The 18,373-nt window shown below is 63.2% G+C and overlaps 3 protein-coding genes across 7 annotated transcripts in view; 1 reads left to right on the top strand and 2 right to left on the bottom strand.

The window, feature by feature from the left end:
- The window catches only part of RRN3 (RRN3 homolog, RNA polymerase I transcription factor), a 133,942-nt gene that overhangs the window by 88,369 nt on the left and 27,200 nt on the right, over positions 1-18,373 (bottom strand). The gene's annotated exons all lie outside the window — the stretch shown is intronic.
- Positions 1-18,373, top strand: part of LOC133226207 (mitochondrial import inner membrane translocase subunit TIM16-like) — a 137,591-nt gene that overhangs the window by 13,040 nt on the left and 106,178 nt on the right. For 4 of the 5 annotated variants that reach the window (XR_009729442.1, XM_061379449.1, XM_061379448.1 and 1 more), the window contains exons 8-9: positions 3,284-3,370; positions 3,602-3,684. Coding sequence is in view for 3 of the 5 variants with exons in the window: in XM_061379449.1 (XP_061235433.1) it covers positions 3,284-3,370; positions 3,602-3,684 (170 nt within the window). In the remaining 2 variants the exon portion in view is untranslated. Of the gene's footprint in view, positions 1-3,283; positions 3,371-3,601; positions 3,685-18,373 lie in introns of those variants that run through there. The other variant, XM_061379451.1, reaches the window with a different exon arrangement.
- Positions 9,677-17,111, bottom strand: VASN (vasorin). The gene is made up of 2 exons (XM_061379453.1): positions 17,054-17,111; positions 9,677-12,365 (listed from the first exon to the last, which is right to left on the bottom strand). The coding sequence occupies exon 2, from the start codon at positions 12,353-12,355 to the stop codon at positions 10,343-10,345; it is 2,013 nt and encodes a 670-aa protein (XP_061235437.1). The 5' UTR covers positions 12,356-12,365; positions 17,054-17,111; the 3' UTR covers positions 9,677-10,342.

Raw genomic sequence — 18,373 nt, forward strand, 5'->3', positions numbered from 1 at the left:
AGTGGGGCGGGAGAGGCAGAGCCGGTGGAATTGGGAAGGCAGCATAAGCAGGAGGGGGCTCACCACAGTCCATCCCCACTATGACACACACCCCACAGCTGCCAGCAGCCAGGGGTCAGTGCTGGCAGCATGATGGCTACTGGAGCATCACTGTCACCATGTGCAGTGGCTGGGATCCCTGCTGAGAGGTGGCAGCTCCTGGTCTCCCTCAGCTCTGGGCAGAGACCAGAAGTGGGGCCAAGTTGGAAGAGGCTGCTCTGCTCTCCTGGCCACGACTGGAGTAACTAGGATTGGGTAACAGAGGGACATCACTCACATTCTTGCGTGAAGAGGAGGATTTGGTGCCATGGTTAACACCCTTGGCACCACAGGAAGCCTTTCCTTCTGCCCACCCCACCAGCCTCATGGGGCTTGGAGGGAGTGATGGCTTTGCCCCTGAGCATGGACCCATCCTTTTGGTACAGGGAGAAGGTGTCTGTTCCCGGTCTGGGGGGACCCCTCCTGGCCTGGCTTCCACTGGCAAAAGAACGGTTCAGCCTGGATCTGGTGCCTCCTGTGCCCATGCAGGTCCCACTGCTGGGTTTGCTTCCCATGGGGGTCAGATGCCCATGGCCTGCTGGCCACAGGCAGAGCTGGGCTGTCCTGGCCCCTACCAGCCACAGGGTCTTTGCCAGGGGCAGAGCTGTGACCCTCCCTCCCCACCTACCTCCTCCCCCATCCAGCCCCATGCCCATGGGCTCCCAGCTCCATCTCTCCCTCCCCTGCATCCCAGCCAAGTGTAACTGCTCCCACCGAGGCTGAGATCGCTCTGGGAATCGCCCCAGCACCAGAGCAGTGTTTGCTTTGTGCCGGGCTCTCCCAGCAGCCAGAGAGCCGAAGGCGGTCGCTCTCTGTGGGCAGCTGTTACCAGCTCCTGGCCCCGCCACGGCACTGCTGCTGCCAACAGCTGCATCCCACACGCCAGCCCTGCTCCCCGGCGCTGGCCCCCACAGCCTGCATCAGGGGCTGCACGGGGAGCAGGGCTGGGGATCCCCGGGGGTACCAGCACAGTACCCCGGCGTGTGCTGGGAGGAATGGGTTGAGATGGGAAGAGAGGGGTGGTGCTGGGAAACCCTCCCCAATCGGTTGATCTGGCTCTGAGGAGGGAGCACAAGCTCCCCCCAGACTGGGCTGCCTCAAACCAGCTAGGCTGGACCCACACAATGGGCTGGAGGAGGCAGGGCTGCCTCTGTGCTGGTGTGGCCAGGGAGCTGTGAGGCCTCCTTGGCTCCTGCATGCTGGGCTGGAGCTGGTGGGCTCCCCTGAGCCTGGCGGGGGATGAGCAGCTCCAGAGGGATGCCCATACCTCAGGCTGCAGCTGGTCCCCTGCTCCAGGGACACAGGGGGTTCCCAGCATCACCTTGGCGTGGGTGCCAGGAGATCTCACCAGCGAAAGCAGCCCAGCCCCAGCGCTGGCCTCCCTGCGTGCTTGCTGCCATACGTGCTGCTCAGCCGGGATGGAACTAATGCAGGAAACATGGCCCCAGCTGCAGCCGGCACTATGAGGGCTGGGAGCAGCAGCAGCATCACCCTGCCCTCTGCCAGCCCTGCTGCCGCTGCCTGCCCCAGGGGCTGCATGCACTGACGGCTCTCTGGTGCTGTGCCGGATGGGCTGGGGGACCAGTGGTGCACCTCTGGCCATCCAGTCTCCAGCTGTTGAGTCTTGGCTGCCACAGCTGCACAGCTCAGGTGCAGAAGTGCTCTCCTGGCCAACGAGCGGGCTGGCCCCAGCACCCGGGGTTTCCATCCCTCTTGGCACTGCTGCTGGCACGTGTTCCCTTCTCCAAGCCCTTCCCCATCCCAGGAGACGGCTCCAATGCCAGTGTATTGGAGGTGGGGGACTGGCCCCTCCTGCCCCACATCCTGCCCTGTGGCTGGGAGTGCCAGGATTCAGCTTGGGCCATGCTGCATCTTCCAAGTGAGCCGTGCTGGCTGGCGAGCACGATGTTTGTGCTGGCAGGGAGGCTTGTGTGCTGGAGCCAGGGGGAGGATGAGCTTGGCACCATGTCCCTTCTCCCACCCCAGCTGTGGGTCTTTCCAAAGAGTGGGCATTCCACTGAGGCCCATGGCTGGGACCAGAGGAGGCTGGTTGCATGGGGCTTCTGTGGTGGGGAGGTGGGAGCTGTGGTACCTCTGTGCCCCAGCCTGCCGCAGTGGTGGAGCCGTCGTGGCCAGTGATGCATGGTGCTCATGCTGTCGGGGTACAGGCCATGGGACTGGCACCGAGGTCAGTGTGTCCATGCCATGCTGGGGCTGTGGATGTGTGGGCACCCTCCTGTGTCCACCCCATCCCTTCTTTCCCTATGTGGAGTCCCCCTGTGTGGAGGTGCGGAAGCACCATGTCAGGTTTAGCTCTGGCAGAACCCTCTGCTTTTCCATGCCAGCTCTGAAGTCGTTAGCAGCCTTTTAATGGAGCTTCCCAAATGAAAGCAAGGAGGCTGCAGGCGCTGCTGCACTGTGGGGCGAGTGCTGGCTGCTGCCGGCTCCTGCTGGGACGCCAGGAACCACGGGTCCCATCTGGGGGCCACATGGGAGCCAACAAGCAGCCACCACCAGCCCGCAGTAACTCTTCCCCTCCCGTCCTCGGCAGAGTGGCTCCAGGGCCAGTGCAGGGTCCGGGCTGGTGACAGTGGCAGGATGAGGTGTTGTCAAGGGCTGGAGGGCCCTGGTCCCACAGGGAGCACAGCAGAGAGGTGGAGAGGGGCTGCAGACGGGTAGGGTCGTGTGGGGAGTGTAGCCAGGCTCAGTTTGCTGTGATGTGTTTTGGTAGCACCGGAACATGCACAGGGCATCCAGCTCCTGCTGCCGGGATTCGGCATCGTTCAAGAGCCCGGTGATGTAGCCAAGGAAGTAAGTCACTCTGTCACCGTGGCCATGGCCAAGCCTCTTCTCATGGCTGCTGGCATGGAGCAGCTTCCTCACGGCACACTGGACCCACAGCTTCCTCACCATGTGTGGGGAGAGCCCCAGAGGGCCAAGGAGCCGTCCCATGCCCCCTCACGCTGACGTTACCTGCTGCCAGCCTCTGCTCCTCACCAGGAGCCAGGCCAGCCGCTGCACAAAGCAAGCACGCCGGCACTGGGGGGCAGAGGGCTCACCGCTTGCAGGCTGTCCCCGCTGCACTGTCACGTTAGCGCCTCGGTGGAGTCAGGAGCCAGCACTGGGTTCCATGCGCTCAGCCGGGGGTGAACACGGTGCCACACAGTGTGCCTGGTGTGACAGCTCTGCCTCCTGTGCCTTGCAGAGTGTCCTGGGACATGAGAACAACAAGGACTCGCGGCTGCTCTGGATGGGCTCCAGCGATTGCCTCATCTCCGTCGGGTTCAGCCAGGTATGGTCCTCGCTGGGAAGGTGGCTCTGGCACTGCTGGGATGTCCCAGTCCTATTCCCTGCGGCACTGTGCTGTGGCCACGGGAGCTTTTTGGGTGTCTTGTCCCCTGTAAAAGCAGGAGCTCCCCTTGCCTTGCTGGGACGGAGGGGCACTGGCTGGTGAAGGAGGTGGAGCTGCGAGGCTGGCCACATATCCCCAGTGCCCACCAACACTGTGTCTGTGCCCCTGCAGATGCGGGAGCGGGAGGTGAAGCTGTGGGACACGCGGCGATTCAGCGGGGCAATGCTCACCATGGCTCTGGACACCTCGCCCGGGTAGGGACGGGGACTCACCATGGGGTGGGAGGGTGGGCAGTGGGGGTGCTGTGGTCAGAGACCTGTGGCATGGCCATCCCCAGCACCGTTTGGATGGGGTGGGAGGGCAGTGGCAGTGCTTGGGATGCACAGAGGTGTCCCCAGCAGTGCTGGGGTAGGATGGGTGCTCTATGGTGCTGTGGGGGGTGGTTACACTGCTGGGGACAGCACTGGCATGTCTGGAGTGGCTGTTGGCTGGGGGGGGTGCATGAACTGGCACAGTGTAACAAGATGCTTGGGTGAGCAAATCCCTTGGGCACTGCCTGCGTGCTGAAGTGGCTTGACCCTGACCCCCTGTTCACGGTGGGGCTGCGGTGCTTTGTGCCATGGTGCCCTGGTGGCTGCCCAGCCAGCCGTGGCCAGTCCGTCCACAGAGCCATGCTCACCAGGCATTCCCTGGGGAAATGGAAAAGGAGCTTTTGTGGCCGTAAGGGATCAGTGCCCCTTGTCAAGGTGCGGTGGAGCCGTCTCCTGTCTATGGGTACTGCTGGGGTGAGGAATGTTCCGGTTACACCCAGCCTGGCCTCTCCTACACTGCCCGGCAAGCTGGCCTGGCATCACAGTGTGGGCAAGGGAACAGGAGGAGGAGGATGAGGAGGCAGCATCTTCATCCTGATGGGGTCATGAAGGTTTGGGCAAGTCCTCACAGGGCTGTGCTGAGTGCCACCAGCTCTCCCCAGAGCTGCTGCCGAAGCACAGGGATGTGAGATCCTCACTGCACACAGCGTGCCACAAAGGGATGCTTTGGGGTCCCTTATTGCTGCCGGTGGAGAACCTAGTGGGGATTACCCCAAACCCTGCTGCTTCTCGCTCCCTGTGCGCATGGGCCTCCCTGCCGGTGCTGGCCCGGGGTGAGCCGGCCTGGATAAATTGGATGCAGACGCGAGGCTGTGCTCAGCCCCTCTGCGCAGGCTGCAGTTATTTTGGCTGCCGGGTTTATCGGCCGCCAGGAATGCAGCTGGCGGGCGCTGCCTGCGCGTCACTCCAGGCTCTGGCGCGCTGCGCTGCATGGTGGGGCCATAGAGAGAAGGGCTGGGGGGGGGGTGGTGAGCAGGGAGCCCCCCGTGCCGGGAGCCGCTGAGGAGCGGGAGGTGCTGTTTTTAGGCAGCTGAGCTTCCAGCCCCAGCCACTCCCTGCCTGTAAATCTCATGGAGATGACAAATGGCGGAGGGGGTTTTGGGCTGGCTCCCAGCAGAGGTGCTGAGCGGGGGCTGCGCTCTCCCTCCGGCAGAGCCATTCCGACTGGGGCCAGTGGGGTGTGATGCTCAGGAGCACTGGAGCCGTGGTGAGAGCAGGGGGATAGGGCTTGGGGGTCACCAAGGCCCCCGTGGAGGGACTGCCCAAACAGGGGAGCTGCAGGCTTGGTGCGGAGGGTGCTGGCCGCTGACTGCAGGGATGGTGGAGCAGCCGTGGGGCTGGGGTGCGCACTGGGGACCTCCAGCATGGCCATGGGTGTCCCGGGTGGGGCATCGAGCACGGTGCGGCAGCGTGGTGGTGCCGGGCACAGCGCAAGCCTGCGCGGGAGCGGGCGCAGCAGCAGCAGCAGCAGCTCCTCATTGAGGCTCTTTGAGGAAGCAATCAGTGGGCGGGCAGGAAGCTCATACCATTCATTACTGACGCCGGGCCGGCAGGAAGGGGAGCCCGCGTCCCCACCGCGCCCTGCCGCAGGGGCCTGTGCCCGCCGAGCCGGCACCACGCATCCCAAGCACCCTTGTGACAGCCCAGAGCAGGGCCGTGGTGTGCCCCAAGGTGGAGGACACCCCCAATGTGCCCACCCCAATGTCCACAGCTCCCCAAACCCCACAGGGTGGCTGTGCCCCTGCCCAGCATCCATGAGGAGGGAAGCAGAGAGTGGAAGGCACTGGCCCCATTCACCCCCACATCAGCAAATGTATTTTGGGGTCCCCCATCCTAAATCCTGAGGAGGTGAGAATCTTGCGGCTGCATAAACCTCATTTTCAAAGCACCCCAGCTGTGCCGGGCTGTGCTCAGATGCTCAGATCTTGAAGGGAACTGGTGGCAGGAGGCATGGGTGGCCCCGTCGCCTCTCTGTGGTCCTCAATGTGCCGCCTTCGGGTACCTGCCATTCCCTTCATCTTGGGTTTTGTCTTCCCCCCAGGCCCCTTTAATTAGATCAAGGAGCAGCAGGGCTGGAGCCAGGAAGGGGCCTCAATGAGTTATTGTTGCCCTAAATTGTAACCAGCACCGGTGGGGTTGGGTTACCGGCTCCGACTTAGGGTCAGTGACCAGACCCTGCCATGCTCCCAGTGGCTGGCACAGCAGTGCGTGGGGACAGGGCTGTCACCATGCTGGGGCCAGCGAGAGCAGCAGCTCCCTGGTGTCACTTTATCTTCAGTGTCTTGAAAGCATCGCCATGGAGGCTGGGGGTGCCCGCTTGCTCATGGGGCAGTGGGCATTCACCCGTCCGCCCTGCGGCCAGCTTGGGGCTGTGGCTGGGTTGGTATAGCCAAGGTGACCAGGTCTGCAGAGGTCCGGAGAAGCCATGTCCCCATAGTGTGTGCCACCACTGGGCAGCTCCCCACAGGGCAGACTGGTGGTGGGGACTGAGAGATGGGAACAGGCGGACTCCCACTGCGCTTCCCAGTGTAAAGTCCACCAGAGCTGGGAGGTGCTGGAGGCGGTGCAGCAGGATGTTTGCAGAGGGACTGGGGCTGTGTGGCTCCCCCAGTGCTGAAGCAGGACATGGAGGGTCCTGGGTGGTTTTGCAGGGATGCTACCCAGGGGTGCTTGGCCCCGGCACCCGCTGCCACTGCCCCAAGACAAAGCCTGCAACTGAGCTGGCTCTTGGGGGACCAGATCCAGCCCTCTTGAGCAGCAAGGCCCATAGCCCCAGCAAGGCATGTGTCCCCACCATCATCCTGCCACCTCTCCCTGGTCAGCAGCTGTAATAGTACCGTGATGGCTGGTCCTGCTCCCACCCTGTCTGGCCATGCCACTTCTTCAGTGCTTATTCCTGACACTCAACAGCCCTTTTGGTCATGCTGGGTGTCATGGGGGTCTCTGACAACAGCCACTCCAGTGGCCAGATCTCAGAGGCAGAGCCCTGAGCAGGACAGCTCCATCCCTGTCCCCATCCCTGTCTCCCTGCATACCTCTGCTCTTGCTCCTTCTTCCCATGGATGCCTGGGCTGGCAGCTGCCTGCCATGAGCAGGGAAGGGGCTTTTCCTGCTGCTCCCACTTGGCTGCAACCTCAGACACAAGGAGGGGAGAAGAGGCTACTCCATCAGGTGCCACCGCAGCGGAACCTATCCCTGCAGGGTGGGATAGGCTGGGCAGCTGCACGAAGGGGTTAACGGTGGGGCGGCCGCCTGGCCCGGTAATTATGGGTGTAAAAATAGCCATGTGCTGCAGGGTTGTGTGGCGGGAAGGCAGCAAGCGACGGCAGCACCAAAATCGCTCCCAGATGGGCCTCGGCCTCAGCCCACGGCTGCCAACCGGCGCGCCCTGGCCCCGGCCTCTACCGCTTTCCAGGAAGCCGGCAGGATTTCTGCCTCTCCACGTGCTCTTCCTGGCAGCCGATGCTTTGTGGCAGCACATGGGCTGTGGGGCAGGTACACGCCTGCCGTCACCCTGAGGGAGTGGGGATGGGACCCCCAGCACCATTCATTGAGGCAGCACGTCCCACCCAGGGCTCCACTGTGACACTGGGGACCTGGGGGATCCAGGAGGACCAGGCTTTCGTTTCCATGCAGGCATGCCTGAGCCAGAGATGCTTCTCTGGAGGCCAGAGACCTCCAGGCTTGCTGCTGCTGGGCTGCAGGATGCTGCCTGCGCCTGGCCAGGCTGGGCCAGCGCTGAGGGCAGCAGGGCTTGCCCTGGTGAAGCTGGCAGCTCCTGCCGTTGTGGCTCCTGGCCGAGCCCCCCATCCTGCCGGTGGCTTCTGGCTGGGGCTCTCCATTACCGGCCCTGCTGGATTGCATAGCAAGAGGGATTTTTTTTGGGTTCATTCCAGGGGGTTTTGCAATCCTTCCCCAGCGCTGATTCAGCTCACAAGTATTAGCAGCGCCGCACGATGTGCTGCTCAGAGCCGCTCCGGGCGCACACTGGGGCTGCCAGGGCACAGGGGGCTTTTGCGCTAGGGTTCAGGACCCCGCGGGGGCTCGGGTGCTGGAAGGCCACATTTTGGGCCCTGCTGAGCTCCTGCAGAGCTTCCAGGGTGCAGCCGTGGGTGTTGTGGCAGTCTGAGCCTCACGGGTTGTCAAGCCCTGCCCCGGCCACAGCATCCCCGTGCCCCTCGTGGGGAGGCTGAGCCTCGTTGCCCCCCTTGTGCTGCTCCTGATGTGGCTGCTGGCAACAGCAGCCTAGCCCCTTCCCCTTTCCTTGTCATCCAGTTCCACCGGGCCACCATGAAAACCTTGGGCTGTGGGTTCCCACTGCACTGCATCTGGCAAAGCCAAGCCCCTGCCTTGCTCCTGCCACGCTGGGCAAACCATGTGGCATCTCCAGTATGAATGGAGCCACTCTGGAGCTGCTGGAAGCTTCCCCAGTGTGATGGGACCTGCTGAGCTGTTTGGGGGTCCCCAGCACCCACCTGGCCTGTGTGGGTCCCCCTGCAAACCTCCAGGGGAGAAGAGCTTCATTAGGGGAAGGGCACATCATGACACCGTGCAGCAGGAGGGAAAGCACTGGGCAGGGAGTGAAGGAGCTCAAGGGCTGCTGTGAGGTCCCTGCTGCCCATCACTTGCAGGCAGTGCCAGTGAGGGAACACACAGGGGCCAACCTCGAGCCCAGGTGGGCTCAGAGGGCTGTAGTGGCGATGGTCAGAGGCACCCGGTGCGAGGCCGCAGCTCCGTCGGGGACTTTTCTTCTCTCCTCCTCCTCGCGGGGCTGGAAAATACACAAAGCTCACAGTGAAAATATTTACACAGCAGCAATTTTTGGAGGAATTTGGGATGTTAATTTGAAAAATCTGTGGGGAGAGGACCACAATGGGCCCTTTGAGCGGGCGAGCGTGGCCACCGCACCGAGCCGCCCGTGCCGGCGAGGGGCCCCTCCTGCCGCTGCGCCAGCCCTAATGGGAGCCAGCCCTGCCGGAAGCCCACCTGGGAGCCGGGGGGGCTGCGCCAGACGGACCCGCCGCCGCCCCGCACCCCTAATTGCATCCAGAGCCGCCGGGTGAGCGGCACCGGGGCGGTGTCAAGGTCAGGGCTGTGTCCTGCAGCAGAGCCCCGGTGAGGCCGGCGGCACGGCGGTGACCCTCGGCTCCGCTGCCGGCAGCCATGGAGCCTCAGCCTGCTCTTGCTCATTCTCTCCAAATCAAACATACCTCGGCGGGCAGGGCCCCAACCTGGAAAATTCCAGCCTGAAAGATAAAGGATTGGAAAACGATTAAAACCAGAGGGTTGGAGCAGAAACCACTTGGCAGCGGGAACCTGCCGAGCGCCGACTCCTAGCCCTCCCCAGCGCACAAAACTAGCTGTTCCCGGGGCCGGGCGGAGGGGGCTCACTGCAGGGCCTGAGCCTTGGCTCCAGCTGCAGTGTTGGGCTGGCGGGACCCTTAGCAGGCTGACACTTGTCATGGGCGCTCTGGGGGTCCCGGTGCCGCTGGGGGTGACGTCAGGAGGTTACAGAGGTTGGGCTGGGTTGTTTGTCCCACAGCTGGCCCCGGAGCCATCTGGCAGGCAGGGAGGGATGAAGTAAGGCTGGATGATGCACAGGGTAGGGGCAGATGTGAAACCGATGGGCTGTGTTTTGGGAACACCTCCTCAGCCCCGTGGGGGGGGGCAGTGCTGTGGAGGTGAAGTCTCCTCAGTGCCACTGCCCAGAGTCGGGAAAACTCCCCCCTCCATCACCCTGACTCATCCCCACACTCGCCAACAACAACCAGAGGACGTGGCCGACCTTCCCGCTCCTCTGCAGGGGACAGGCTGCACTGCCCGCACCCCTGCCCGCCAACGGGCAGCGCCCACAGAAGCTGCTTGGGGCTCTGCAGAGCTTTTCATTGTTGTGATTTTATTTTTTTTACAAAAAGCCACCCTTCTGGTCCGCCTTAGAAAAGAGATGGACACAAACCTGTGCTAGAAAACAACAACAACAACAATAACGAACAAAGGTTTCCCAGAAGAAATGGGAAATAACCGTGTATAAATATCTCTTTGAGTTCTTAAAGCTTCAATTCCCGGTTTGCCTGCTCGGCGCTTCCTTCAGCCCAGGGTTTCCGAGGGTCCCAGCACCTCGTCCGGGCCTGATTGCTCACATCAGCTTCCAGGGAGTTGAGAGGCATGGGCCGTGCTCTGCTAAAGGACCCTTGTTACCAGCACGTGGATGTCCCTTAGCCGAGTCACCGGCTGCTTTCTTTTTAGCAGTAGCTAAAAAAAACCCCATCCAAACCCCAAATTAAAAACCCAACCCCCTCTTGGTCGCTACCCACATTCTACAGAGTCACAGAAACCAAGGCACTGAGTGGTGGAATCGTCTCTCCCCGAAGTGTGGCAGCCTCTCAGAAATTGCACGTTATGGGTTTGGGGTTTTGCTGCCTGAACTCAGTTAACTCCTCGCCGTTCCTCAGCCCTGGAGGGACATTGCTGGGTGCCACCACCACAGCTCAACCCTTGTCTATCAGAGCTGCCCTCGCCCCACAGCCCAGTCCCGCCTGGCTCAGAAGTAGGAGGGTTTGAGTCCTGGGGTGTTGTTGTTGCTGGGGTAGTGCGACTGCATGAGTGGGACCTCGCACTCGGAGCCGCCGGAAAGCATCGTTGCCTCTGGTACCTTGCAGCCGTGGCTGCTCAAATCACCATTCTCCAGGCAGGCTTTTACCCCTTCCAGCTCCAGGGGGCTGGCATCCACCCCAGGGCCAGCATGGGCCTTCGCCCGGCGGTGCCGGCAGTAGTACATGCCAGCAGTTACCACCACTACCAGCAGCAGCACAGCGGCTAGTGCAGGGACGATGATGAGGGTGAGGTTGTTGTCCTTGCCCTGGGTGACAGGGGAGTGCTGCTGGTGGCTCGCTGGCAAGGTCTGCACCTCAGCACAGTGCTCCTCCTTGGAGACCTTCTCCCCCAGGGGCCCAATGCATATGCGATAGGTGCAGTTAGGCTTCAGCGCCCGCACCGTGTACTCAGAGAGCGAAGCTGGCAAACGCAGCATCACCGGCCGCTTGTCCAACCCAGAAAGGTTTCGGTAGCTCAAGCGAATGCCCTTCAGCTGTGCTCTGGACTGGACGTAGTTCTGCAAGTCCACTTTGAGGGAGGTGCTGCTGACCTGTGTGATGCTGACCCGCCGGCTGGGCGGTGGGGCCTGCGTGGCTGGGGATGGTGTTGTCCCCTTCACCTCTGCCTCGCAGTACGCCCCAGTGTAGCCCACAGGGCACAGGCACTCCAGGAGGTTTTGGACACCCAGGTGGCAGGTGCCACCGTTGAGACACGTGCGAGGGGGACAGATGGGTGGTGGGGGAGTGGTGGGGGTTGGGGGGCCACTGAAGGGCACTGGTGTGGAGCTGCCCTGGGGGTCCCCAGCCCCTAGCACGGGAGCAGCAGTGCTGGGCTGCGGCGCCGGGCGGCTGCTGGTGGGGAGCAGGGCAGGTAGTGGCAGCGTGGTGGTGCCTGCAGTGGTGGGGCTGGTGGTGGTGGTGGGGCAGCCAAAGTCTGCATACTGCAGGTGCTGGAGGAGCTTGCCGGAGTTTTTTGGGGGGAAGTGGCAGCGTGTCTCCTCGGGTCGCCGCAGCACCACGCTGCTGGCATTCACCCACTGCACCAGCCAGCTCATCTGGCAGATGCAGTTGAAGGGGTTGCCGGCAGCCGTCACGGCCCGCAGCCTGGGGAAGAAGCTGGAGAAATCCCGAGGGATGGTGTTGATGTTGAGGTTGCTGATGTCCAGTTCCTGGAGGTTGTGAAGGTTGTGGAAGTCCTCCGCTGGCAGCTGGGAGATGCGTGCGTTGCCAGCCAGGCTGAGCTTGGTGAGGCTCCCCAGCCGCTGCAGCACTGCTGGGACACGCTCCAGCAGGTTGTCAGAGACATCCAGCTCGTGCAGGTTGTTCTGGGCCTGGAAGAGCTCCTCATTTAAGCTCGTTAGACCCAGCCCTGCAATCTTCAGGGACTCTATGTTGACAGCATGGAAGGCCCCCGGTGCGATGGCGGGGATCTTGTTCCAGCTGATGTCCAGCAGCAGGAGGTTGGGCAGGTTGAGGGGAGGCACGGCCCAGAGCTGGTTGTTCTGCAGCTTCAGCTCCAGCAGGTTCTCCAGGGTGTCGAAGGCAGCAGCATGGATATGCTGGATCCTGTTCCTCTGCAGGTAGAGCCGCTCCAGCAGCCGCAGCCCATGGAAGGTCTCATTGGTGATCTCCTGCAGCTGGTTAGATGACAGGTCCAAGTTGACCAGCTCTGTCAGGGGCTGGAAGATGTTCTTCTGGATGGTGGTGATCTTGTTTTGTGAGAGGTCCAAGAGCTGGAGTGCAGGCAGGCCCACAAAGCTGTCCTCACTGAGCGTCGTGATGCCATTCTCAAAGACGTAGAGGGAGAGGGTGTTAGGGGGCAGCCCCTGGGGCACGGTTTGGCCCCGTCTGGCAGCGCACAGGATGGTCTTGGGGTCTTGACACTGGCAGCCTGCAGGACACGCTCCAGCCAACTCCCCGCACGCCAAGAGCAGCAGCATGCAAAGGATCAGCTGGTTCATGGTGTCAGCTCTGCAAGAGAAAGAAATCCAGTCAAAGTCAGGGGCCAGGCCCTGCTGGGGGGACCCTGGGCTGGCAGGGCTGTGGGGTACCTCAGACCCCCCCCTGCTACCCCTGCACCACTGCTGGGGTGTGAGAGCCATCTCCCTGTGCCCTGCCCAGACCCTTCAACCCCAAATGGGCTGCAGGAGTGAGAATGGCTGCCTTCTCTGTGCTGCTGCGACAGGGACAGAGCCAGCAAGAGCGAAGCTACACATGGGCTGCTTATCCTGGCTTCATGCTGCTGCCCCCCCTACCTGGATCCCCAGGTTTAGGGATGCGGAACCTTTGCATACCCCAGGTTTACAAGAGACAGATTCCACCCGCTTTGGCCTGGTCTCTTGCATTGGTACACTCAGCAGGGTGCAAATCAAACACGGGTGGGAGCCTGGCTGACCTTCCCTGGCCTTCACACCATCTGAGTTCAGCTTAACCCTTTGCTTGTACCACCATCGCAGCAGCTATCTCCTCTGGGGACAGGGACACCCAGGGGTGACCCAGGCACAGGCTGAGGGCTGAAGGAGCTGGGTGCTCCCCTGCCCCATGGTCCCCCCGTACACTTCAGAGCTGGCTACGTCCTTGCAGAGCCCCCACCAAGCTGGCTCATGTCCCCTGGGGTCATGGCTGCCTCGCTGTTCACCTTCCTGCCAGCACCCCGGTGGTCTGCACGGCACCCTGGGCTGCATCCTCATCTCTCAGGGACAAGGACAGCAGGGATGGAGGGGAGGATGCTCTCGGGGTGAAGCTTTAACCACCCCCGCCCCTTCTCTCAACCCCTTCTTTCAGCCCTTTTTAATGACACAGACTGGGCTGGGGAGCCATGATCTCCTGCCACCCCATCTCAGGGGCATGTGGGGTTTAGCAGAGAGGGTCCCAGGCAGGGAAGAGGCAAACCCTACCAGGCTGCCTGAGCTGGGGGTGCTGCTGGCACCCTGCTCCATCAGCCCCTTCCCCACCCTGGCCTTCTCCACCTCCTCTCCTGCTCAGAGCTGCTCAGAGCTCCAGACAAACACCCCTGCAGCTCACAAGGGGCCCCCTCCATGTGCGGGGGGCTGCAGGGTCACGAGCAGCACGTGCCGCCTGCCCCTGCGGTGCACCAGTACCAAATCCTGTACCGGGAGGGTCTCACCCGTGCTGGGTCCCCCCCGCCATGCAGCCTGGCCAGCAGAGCCCCCCCCATGCCACAGAGCCCCCCATGCGGGACTCAGCACAGCCGGAGCAGGTCGGGGTTAACGCAGCAGCAGGCTCTATCCTTGCCTGTTCCCCAGGGTGGGGTGCACCGAGGGTGGGGTGGCCCCGCGGCTGGGCAGGGTCACCCCAACGGCCTGAGTCACTTGGCCCAAACTGGCCCTGCCCCACTGTGACCTGTGCCGTCAGCCCCTGACACCATGTGCTGGGGGAGCTGTGCTGATCCTGGGGTCACCACCACAGAGACCTTCCCTGACACCCCCTGCCCAGCCCCGAGCCAGGGGGTGCTGCTGCTCCCCCACATCCACAGCCAGGCCATCAGTGCCCAGCGCGAGAACCGAGTAGAGCCAGAACAGCATCATGGAGAACTTCAAAAGCAGTTTTGGGTCTAAGGGGGCTGGGGGCAGACCCAGCACTGCTCACCCTCGGGGTGGCTCCCGCAGCCACAGGGTGCTGCCTGGCAGGCAAAGCTCCAGCGCATGGGGGGCCGTGCCCAGAGTCCTGCCACTGCTGTGCCGGGGTGGGCAGCGTTCGGCCAGGCCTGCGGGATGCTGGCGAGGCCAGGGCTGGTTTTGCAATGCCAGGGTCGGGTTTCGCTGACGTGTCCCGTGCTGCAACCAGCTGCTGACTCCAAGTCTCTCTCGTCCCTTTAATTACACTGGCATTTCCTCCCCGCCTGCCAGGCTCCCTGCTCCGGGCAGGTTCGGCTGGCCCGGCCGGGGCCACACATCCATCCCTGCCTTGCCACGAGCACCAGGCAGGCTGGCACGGCTGCTCCACCCACACGCCACTGACACCTCTCCCTCGGCATCACCCCGCTCCGCCGGCACACGCCGGCATCCCGCCCGCACGCTGCCTCTGTGCCATGACACTACCTCAAGGGTTAATCCAGCCCCGGCTGGCAGGGGTGCTCACCCTTTGGAACAGGGCACAGGGGAACAACCTCCCCATGTCCCAGAGGGCTCCCCAAGGGTGGAGAGGGGGCCCCGGTTCTGCTGGAGGTGTTAGGCCCGCCCTGCCAGCGGCCTGCTGCTGCCTTGGCTGGGCTCCCCCGCGCCTGCACCGCAGATATTTGCCGAATTATTCATATTTTCCGGCTGCGGGGAGGATCTGGGCTCAGATTCCCCCAGTCCAGCTCAGCCTTTCCCTGCCAGCCTGCCGGGGCGGGAGCACCGTGTCCCCCCCTCCCTGCCTGCAGCCCCCCAGGCTGGGCTCTCTGGCTGCCCGCCCAGGGTGAAGGACTCAGCAGGGGATGCGTTGCGTTGCACCCACCGCAAGTTTAAGGATGAAGCCAATGCTGTCCCCATGCTTCAGGGTGACACCTGCACAGGACAGGACAGAGGAGCCCTCCCGGGGGTCACTGCTCTTCCCTATGCTCAGGGATGTGGCCATTCTCCCGGGGGAGCCCAGCACAGCCGGGACATCCTTTCCCGCACCGGTGAGTGAGTGAGGCCCCGCAGCAAAACAAAGCCATCGTTGTTGCCGGCAGGCTGGTGGGCTGCCTCCCTGGCCAGTGGGCACCAGTGCAGGCAGGACAGGGCTCTACACAAAAGCTAGGCCCTGGGTTCAATCCCTGTCACTGCAGGGAGGGCCACGGAGCCTTCACTGGGCAGGATGTGGATGCTGCTCCCCTCCTTTAACCCCCCCCCAAAACAAGCCTATGTCAGCATATGCCCCTTCCTGTGACCGTGCTGGGGGGATGCAGGATTAAGCCCTTAATCTTCCTCCCCTTCAACCCACCCTACGCAGCCACAGCTCCCACCTCCTCCCAGGCTCCCCTCCCTATTTAATTAAAGTTTCCGCAGCAGCCCTGGAGGAATGCAGCCTGCTTATTGCATTCCCCACGGCGCTCACCGGCCCCTCCGTTGCGCTCCTGCCCCTTTGACCCGGCTGTGCTCCCCAGCTCAGGTGCTGGCAAGGAGAAAAACCAGCAGAGCCACTTCACCAGCAGCCAAACCGCCTTCGGAGGAGCCCAAACACCAGGGAGTGTTGGGAGGAGGCCGGCGATGCTGCCACGCGTGGCCCCAGCAGCACGGGCAGATTCCTACGGGGTGACTGCGGCTGTCCCCGAGCGTTTCCTCCTGCTGTGTCCCACTGGCAGAGCCAGCCGGGCCAGCAGCGCTTGCATCAGGGCCACCCAGCAAGGCCTTGGCGTGGTGTGGGCAAAAACAGTCATTAGTGTCATCTTCGACGGCGGCACTGCCCAGTGCCGTGTGCGCAGCGGCACGGCCCCAGCGGGGTCAGGCCAGTCCAGCCCCAGCCCCAGAAAGATGAGACCTGCCGGTGTGAGGCATGTGGGCAAGAGCAGTGTATGTGGAGAACACGAGTGGGAGTTTCTGTTTGGGAAGAGGGGTCTAAGAACTGGAGCATCACTGCTGGGATGCTCTGGCTTTTGTGGCAGCTGCCAGCCTGGGATGGAGCCAGGCAAAGAAAGGGACACTTACCCTGTGATGGCCCGAAGTCACACACAGAAAGAGTGACAGGGTGCCAGCACCCCCACAATGCACACTGGGTGACAATGAAGCACGCAGGGAGCTGGTGGCAGGAGTAGCAGTGGGATATCCCCACCGGCCAGGCTGGCCAGTGGCCCTGCTGGCACCCGTCCCCCTGCGCCAGCTGAAGGGAAACCCTTGTTGGCACTGGCCAGGGGCCCTGCTTGGCCCCATGGTGGGTCAGCAACACAGGATGCTGGCCCCTGAGGACAGACAAAGGGAGGGCAGCCAAACCCCACCCCAGCCAAGCCCTCTGCTGAGGAGGGTGGTGGTGGACACCACTGCCAGCAGCTCCCACCTCTGCCTGACCCCAAAGACAGAGCTCTGCCACCATATCTGCCAAGACAGGGAGAGCATAGGATGGACCAGGCACCCAGTGATGATTCTGTGTGTGCCCTGAAGCCCTTCTGCTGGCAGGGTGGGTCACAGCCACCCAGCCACAGCTGGAGGGAGATGGGATTCACATCAACCCCAGCCACATCTTTTCCCTTCCCTGTCACAGGAGCAGCACCAGGTCAAGATCCCCAGGCCAGACCCTGGTGCATCCCCTGGCAGGGTAGCCGCAGGGAAGGACAGGGGACCGGGGGCCATGCCTGCACCCTCCACCCTGCCCCCTGCAGTGCCATCACCCCCTCATCACCAGCCCAGGCAGGGGACAGCCGGGTGCCCCATGGCTCAGCCAAGGCCTCAGGGGGAGCAGGGCACGCCGACCCCCAGCCAAGGAGTGGAGGGAGGTGCTGGCCCCAGTTGCCCTGCCTGTGGCCGAAGCCGATGTGACACCCTATGAGCCAGGGACGGCAGCCAGCCCGGGGAGCCCCGCGATTCTGCTCAGGCCCACCGGGCCCCCTCGTCCCCACCACATCCCAAACTCCCCGGTACCCAGCACAGCCCCCCTCCCGCCCGTGGGCCGGCGCCCCACGAGCCCTCGGCCTCATGGCGAGTGCAGGGCCGGGCGGCGGTGGCGGAGGACGCGGGACTCACCGGGCCGTGCCGGGCGGTCAGTGCATGGCGGCGCCGGCCGAGCGAGCGCTCCCCTCTGGCAGCTCCCGGCGCGGGGGGCGCCTTTAAAACCGCGGAGGGCGGGGCTTGCCCTCCCACCGCCTTCCCATTGGCTGCGGGGGACACGGGAGGAGGGGCGGGGCACGGCTGCCCCGACGGCTACGCCCCCTGCGCACCTGGGGCCCGACAGGGGGCGGGACCGGCGGGACCCCCGGGACCCCCCGGGACTGCAACGGGACCCCGGCAGCACCCGGAGCCCCCGAGACACCGGGACCTCAGCAGTGCCCGGAGACCCCAAGGTACTATGACCCCTGGCAGCTCCAGGACCCCTGGGCCCGGTAGCTGGGATCCCAGCACCCCCGGTGTTCACATCCATAGGTACAGATAGAGGTGCAGGTGCAGGCATCCTCCCCGTATCCCCAGCACCCCGAGTCTCCTGGCACCCCTTTAACACCAGGGGCTGGGTGTCCTTGGCACTCCCAGAGGCCCCTAGATCCAGCACACCCAGGGTAACAAGAGACCCTGGCACCCATGGGCCCCAGTATCCCTGGTACTTGTAGAGCCCATGTCTCCAGCTGTTGAGGGGCAGGGGGACACTGGGTTGCTCTCAGTGCTGCCCTGGTGCTCCGGTGATGGCAGAGCTGTGCAAAGTGCCACAGGACAGCGCTTCACATTTGGTGCCGCAAGAACAGCACTGCCCAGGCTGGGACAACCTGTCCCAACCCTGGACCCAGTGGTGGTGGCAGTGACTGTAGCCAGGCAGGGGATGGCAGTGCCTGCCACAGCACACTCCAGTGGTGTTTGCCTATGTTATGCCAACAGTCGCAGCACAGGAGCATAGTGTGCTGGACACAGCCGTGCCTTTTGCCATCCTGTGGCAGCGCCAGGGTGTCCCTGCCATGGGGACCAGCCGGGGCAGTAGCACATCACAGTTTTGGTTTCACCAAATTTCCTCATAGCCACATGGTGCAAAACATCGGCACAGCTCCATGCCCTGGGCATAACCACAGAAATGTCAACCGAAAGTAATAGGTTGTCCCTTTGTTCTCTGCCTGCGGAGCTGCCTCCTCCACCCCTGCCAAGGGGAGGCAGAGAGGTGGCTTCATGCTTCCCCTCACCAACATCCGCTCCAGGCAGTGTTCCTGGTCACAGTCCCCACTGGCCACTGAGCATACCCTTGACCATCATCCCCTCCAGCCACTGAACACTCCCCAGTCACTGTCCCCACCCCATGTCCTGACTGCTGTGTCCCCAGACACCAAGTGTCCCCCCCACCATGGTCACTTCTGGCCACAGAGCGCT

This window comes from Neopsephotus bourkii, unplaced genomic scaffold (genome assembly GCF_033783945.1).
Source record: "Neopsephotus bourkii isolate Nb327-2 ecotype Australia unplaced genomic scaffold, CSIRO-AGI_Nbou_v1 NB_1770, whole genome shotgun sequence".
NCBI classification, from domain to species: Eukaryota; Metazoa; Chordata; class Aves; order Psittaciformes; family Psittacidae; genus Neopsephotus; species Neopsephotus bourkii.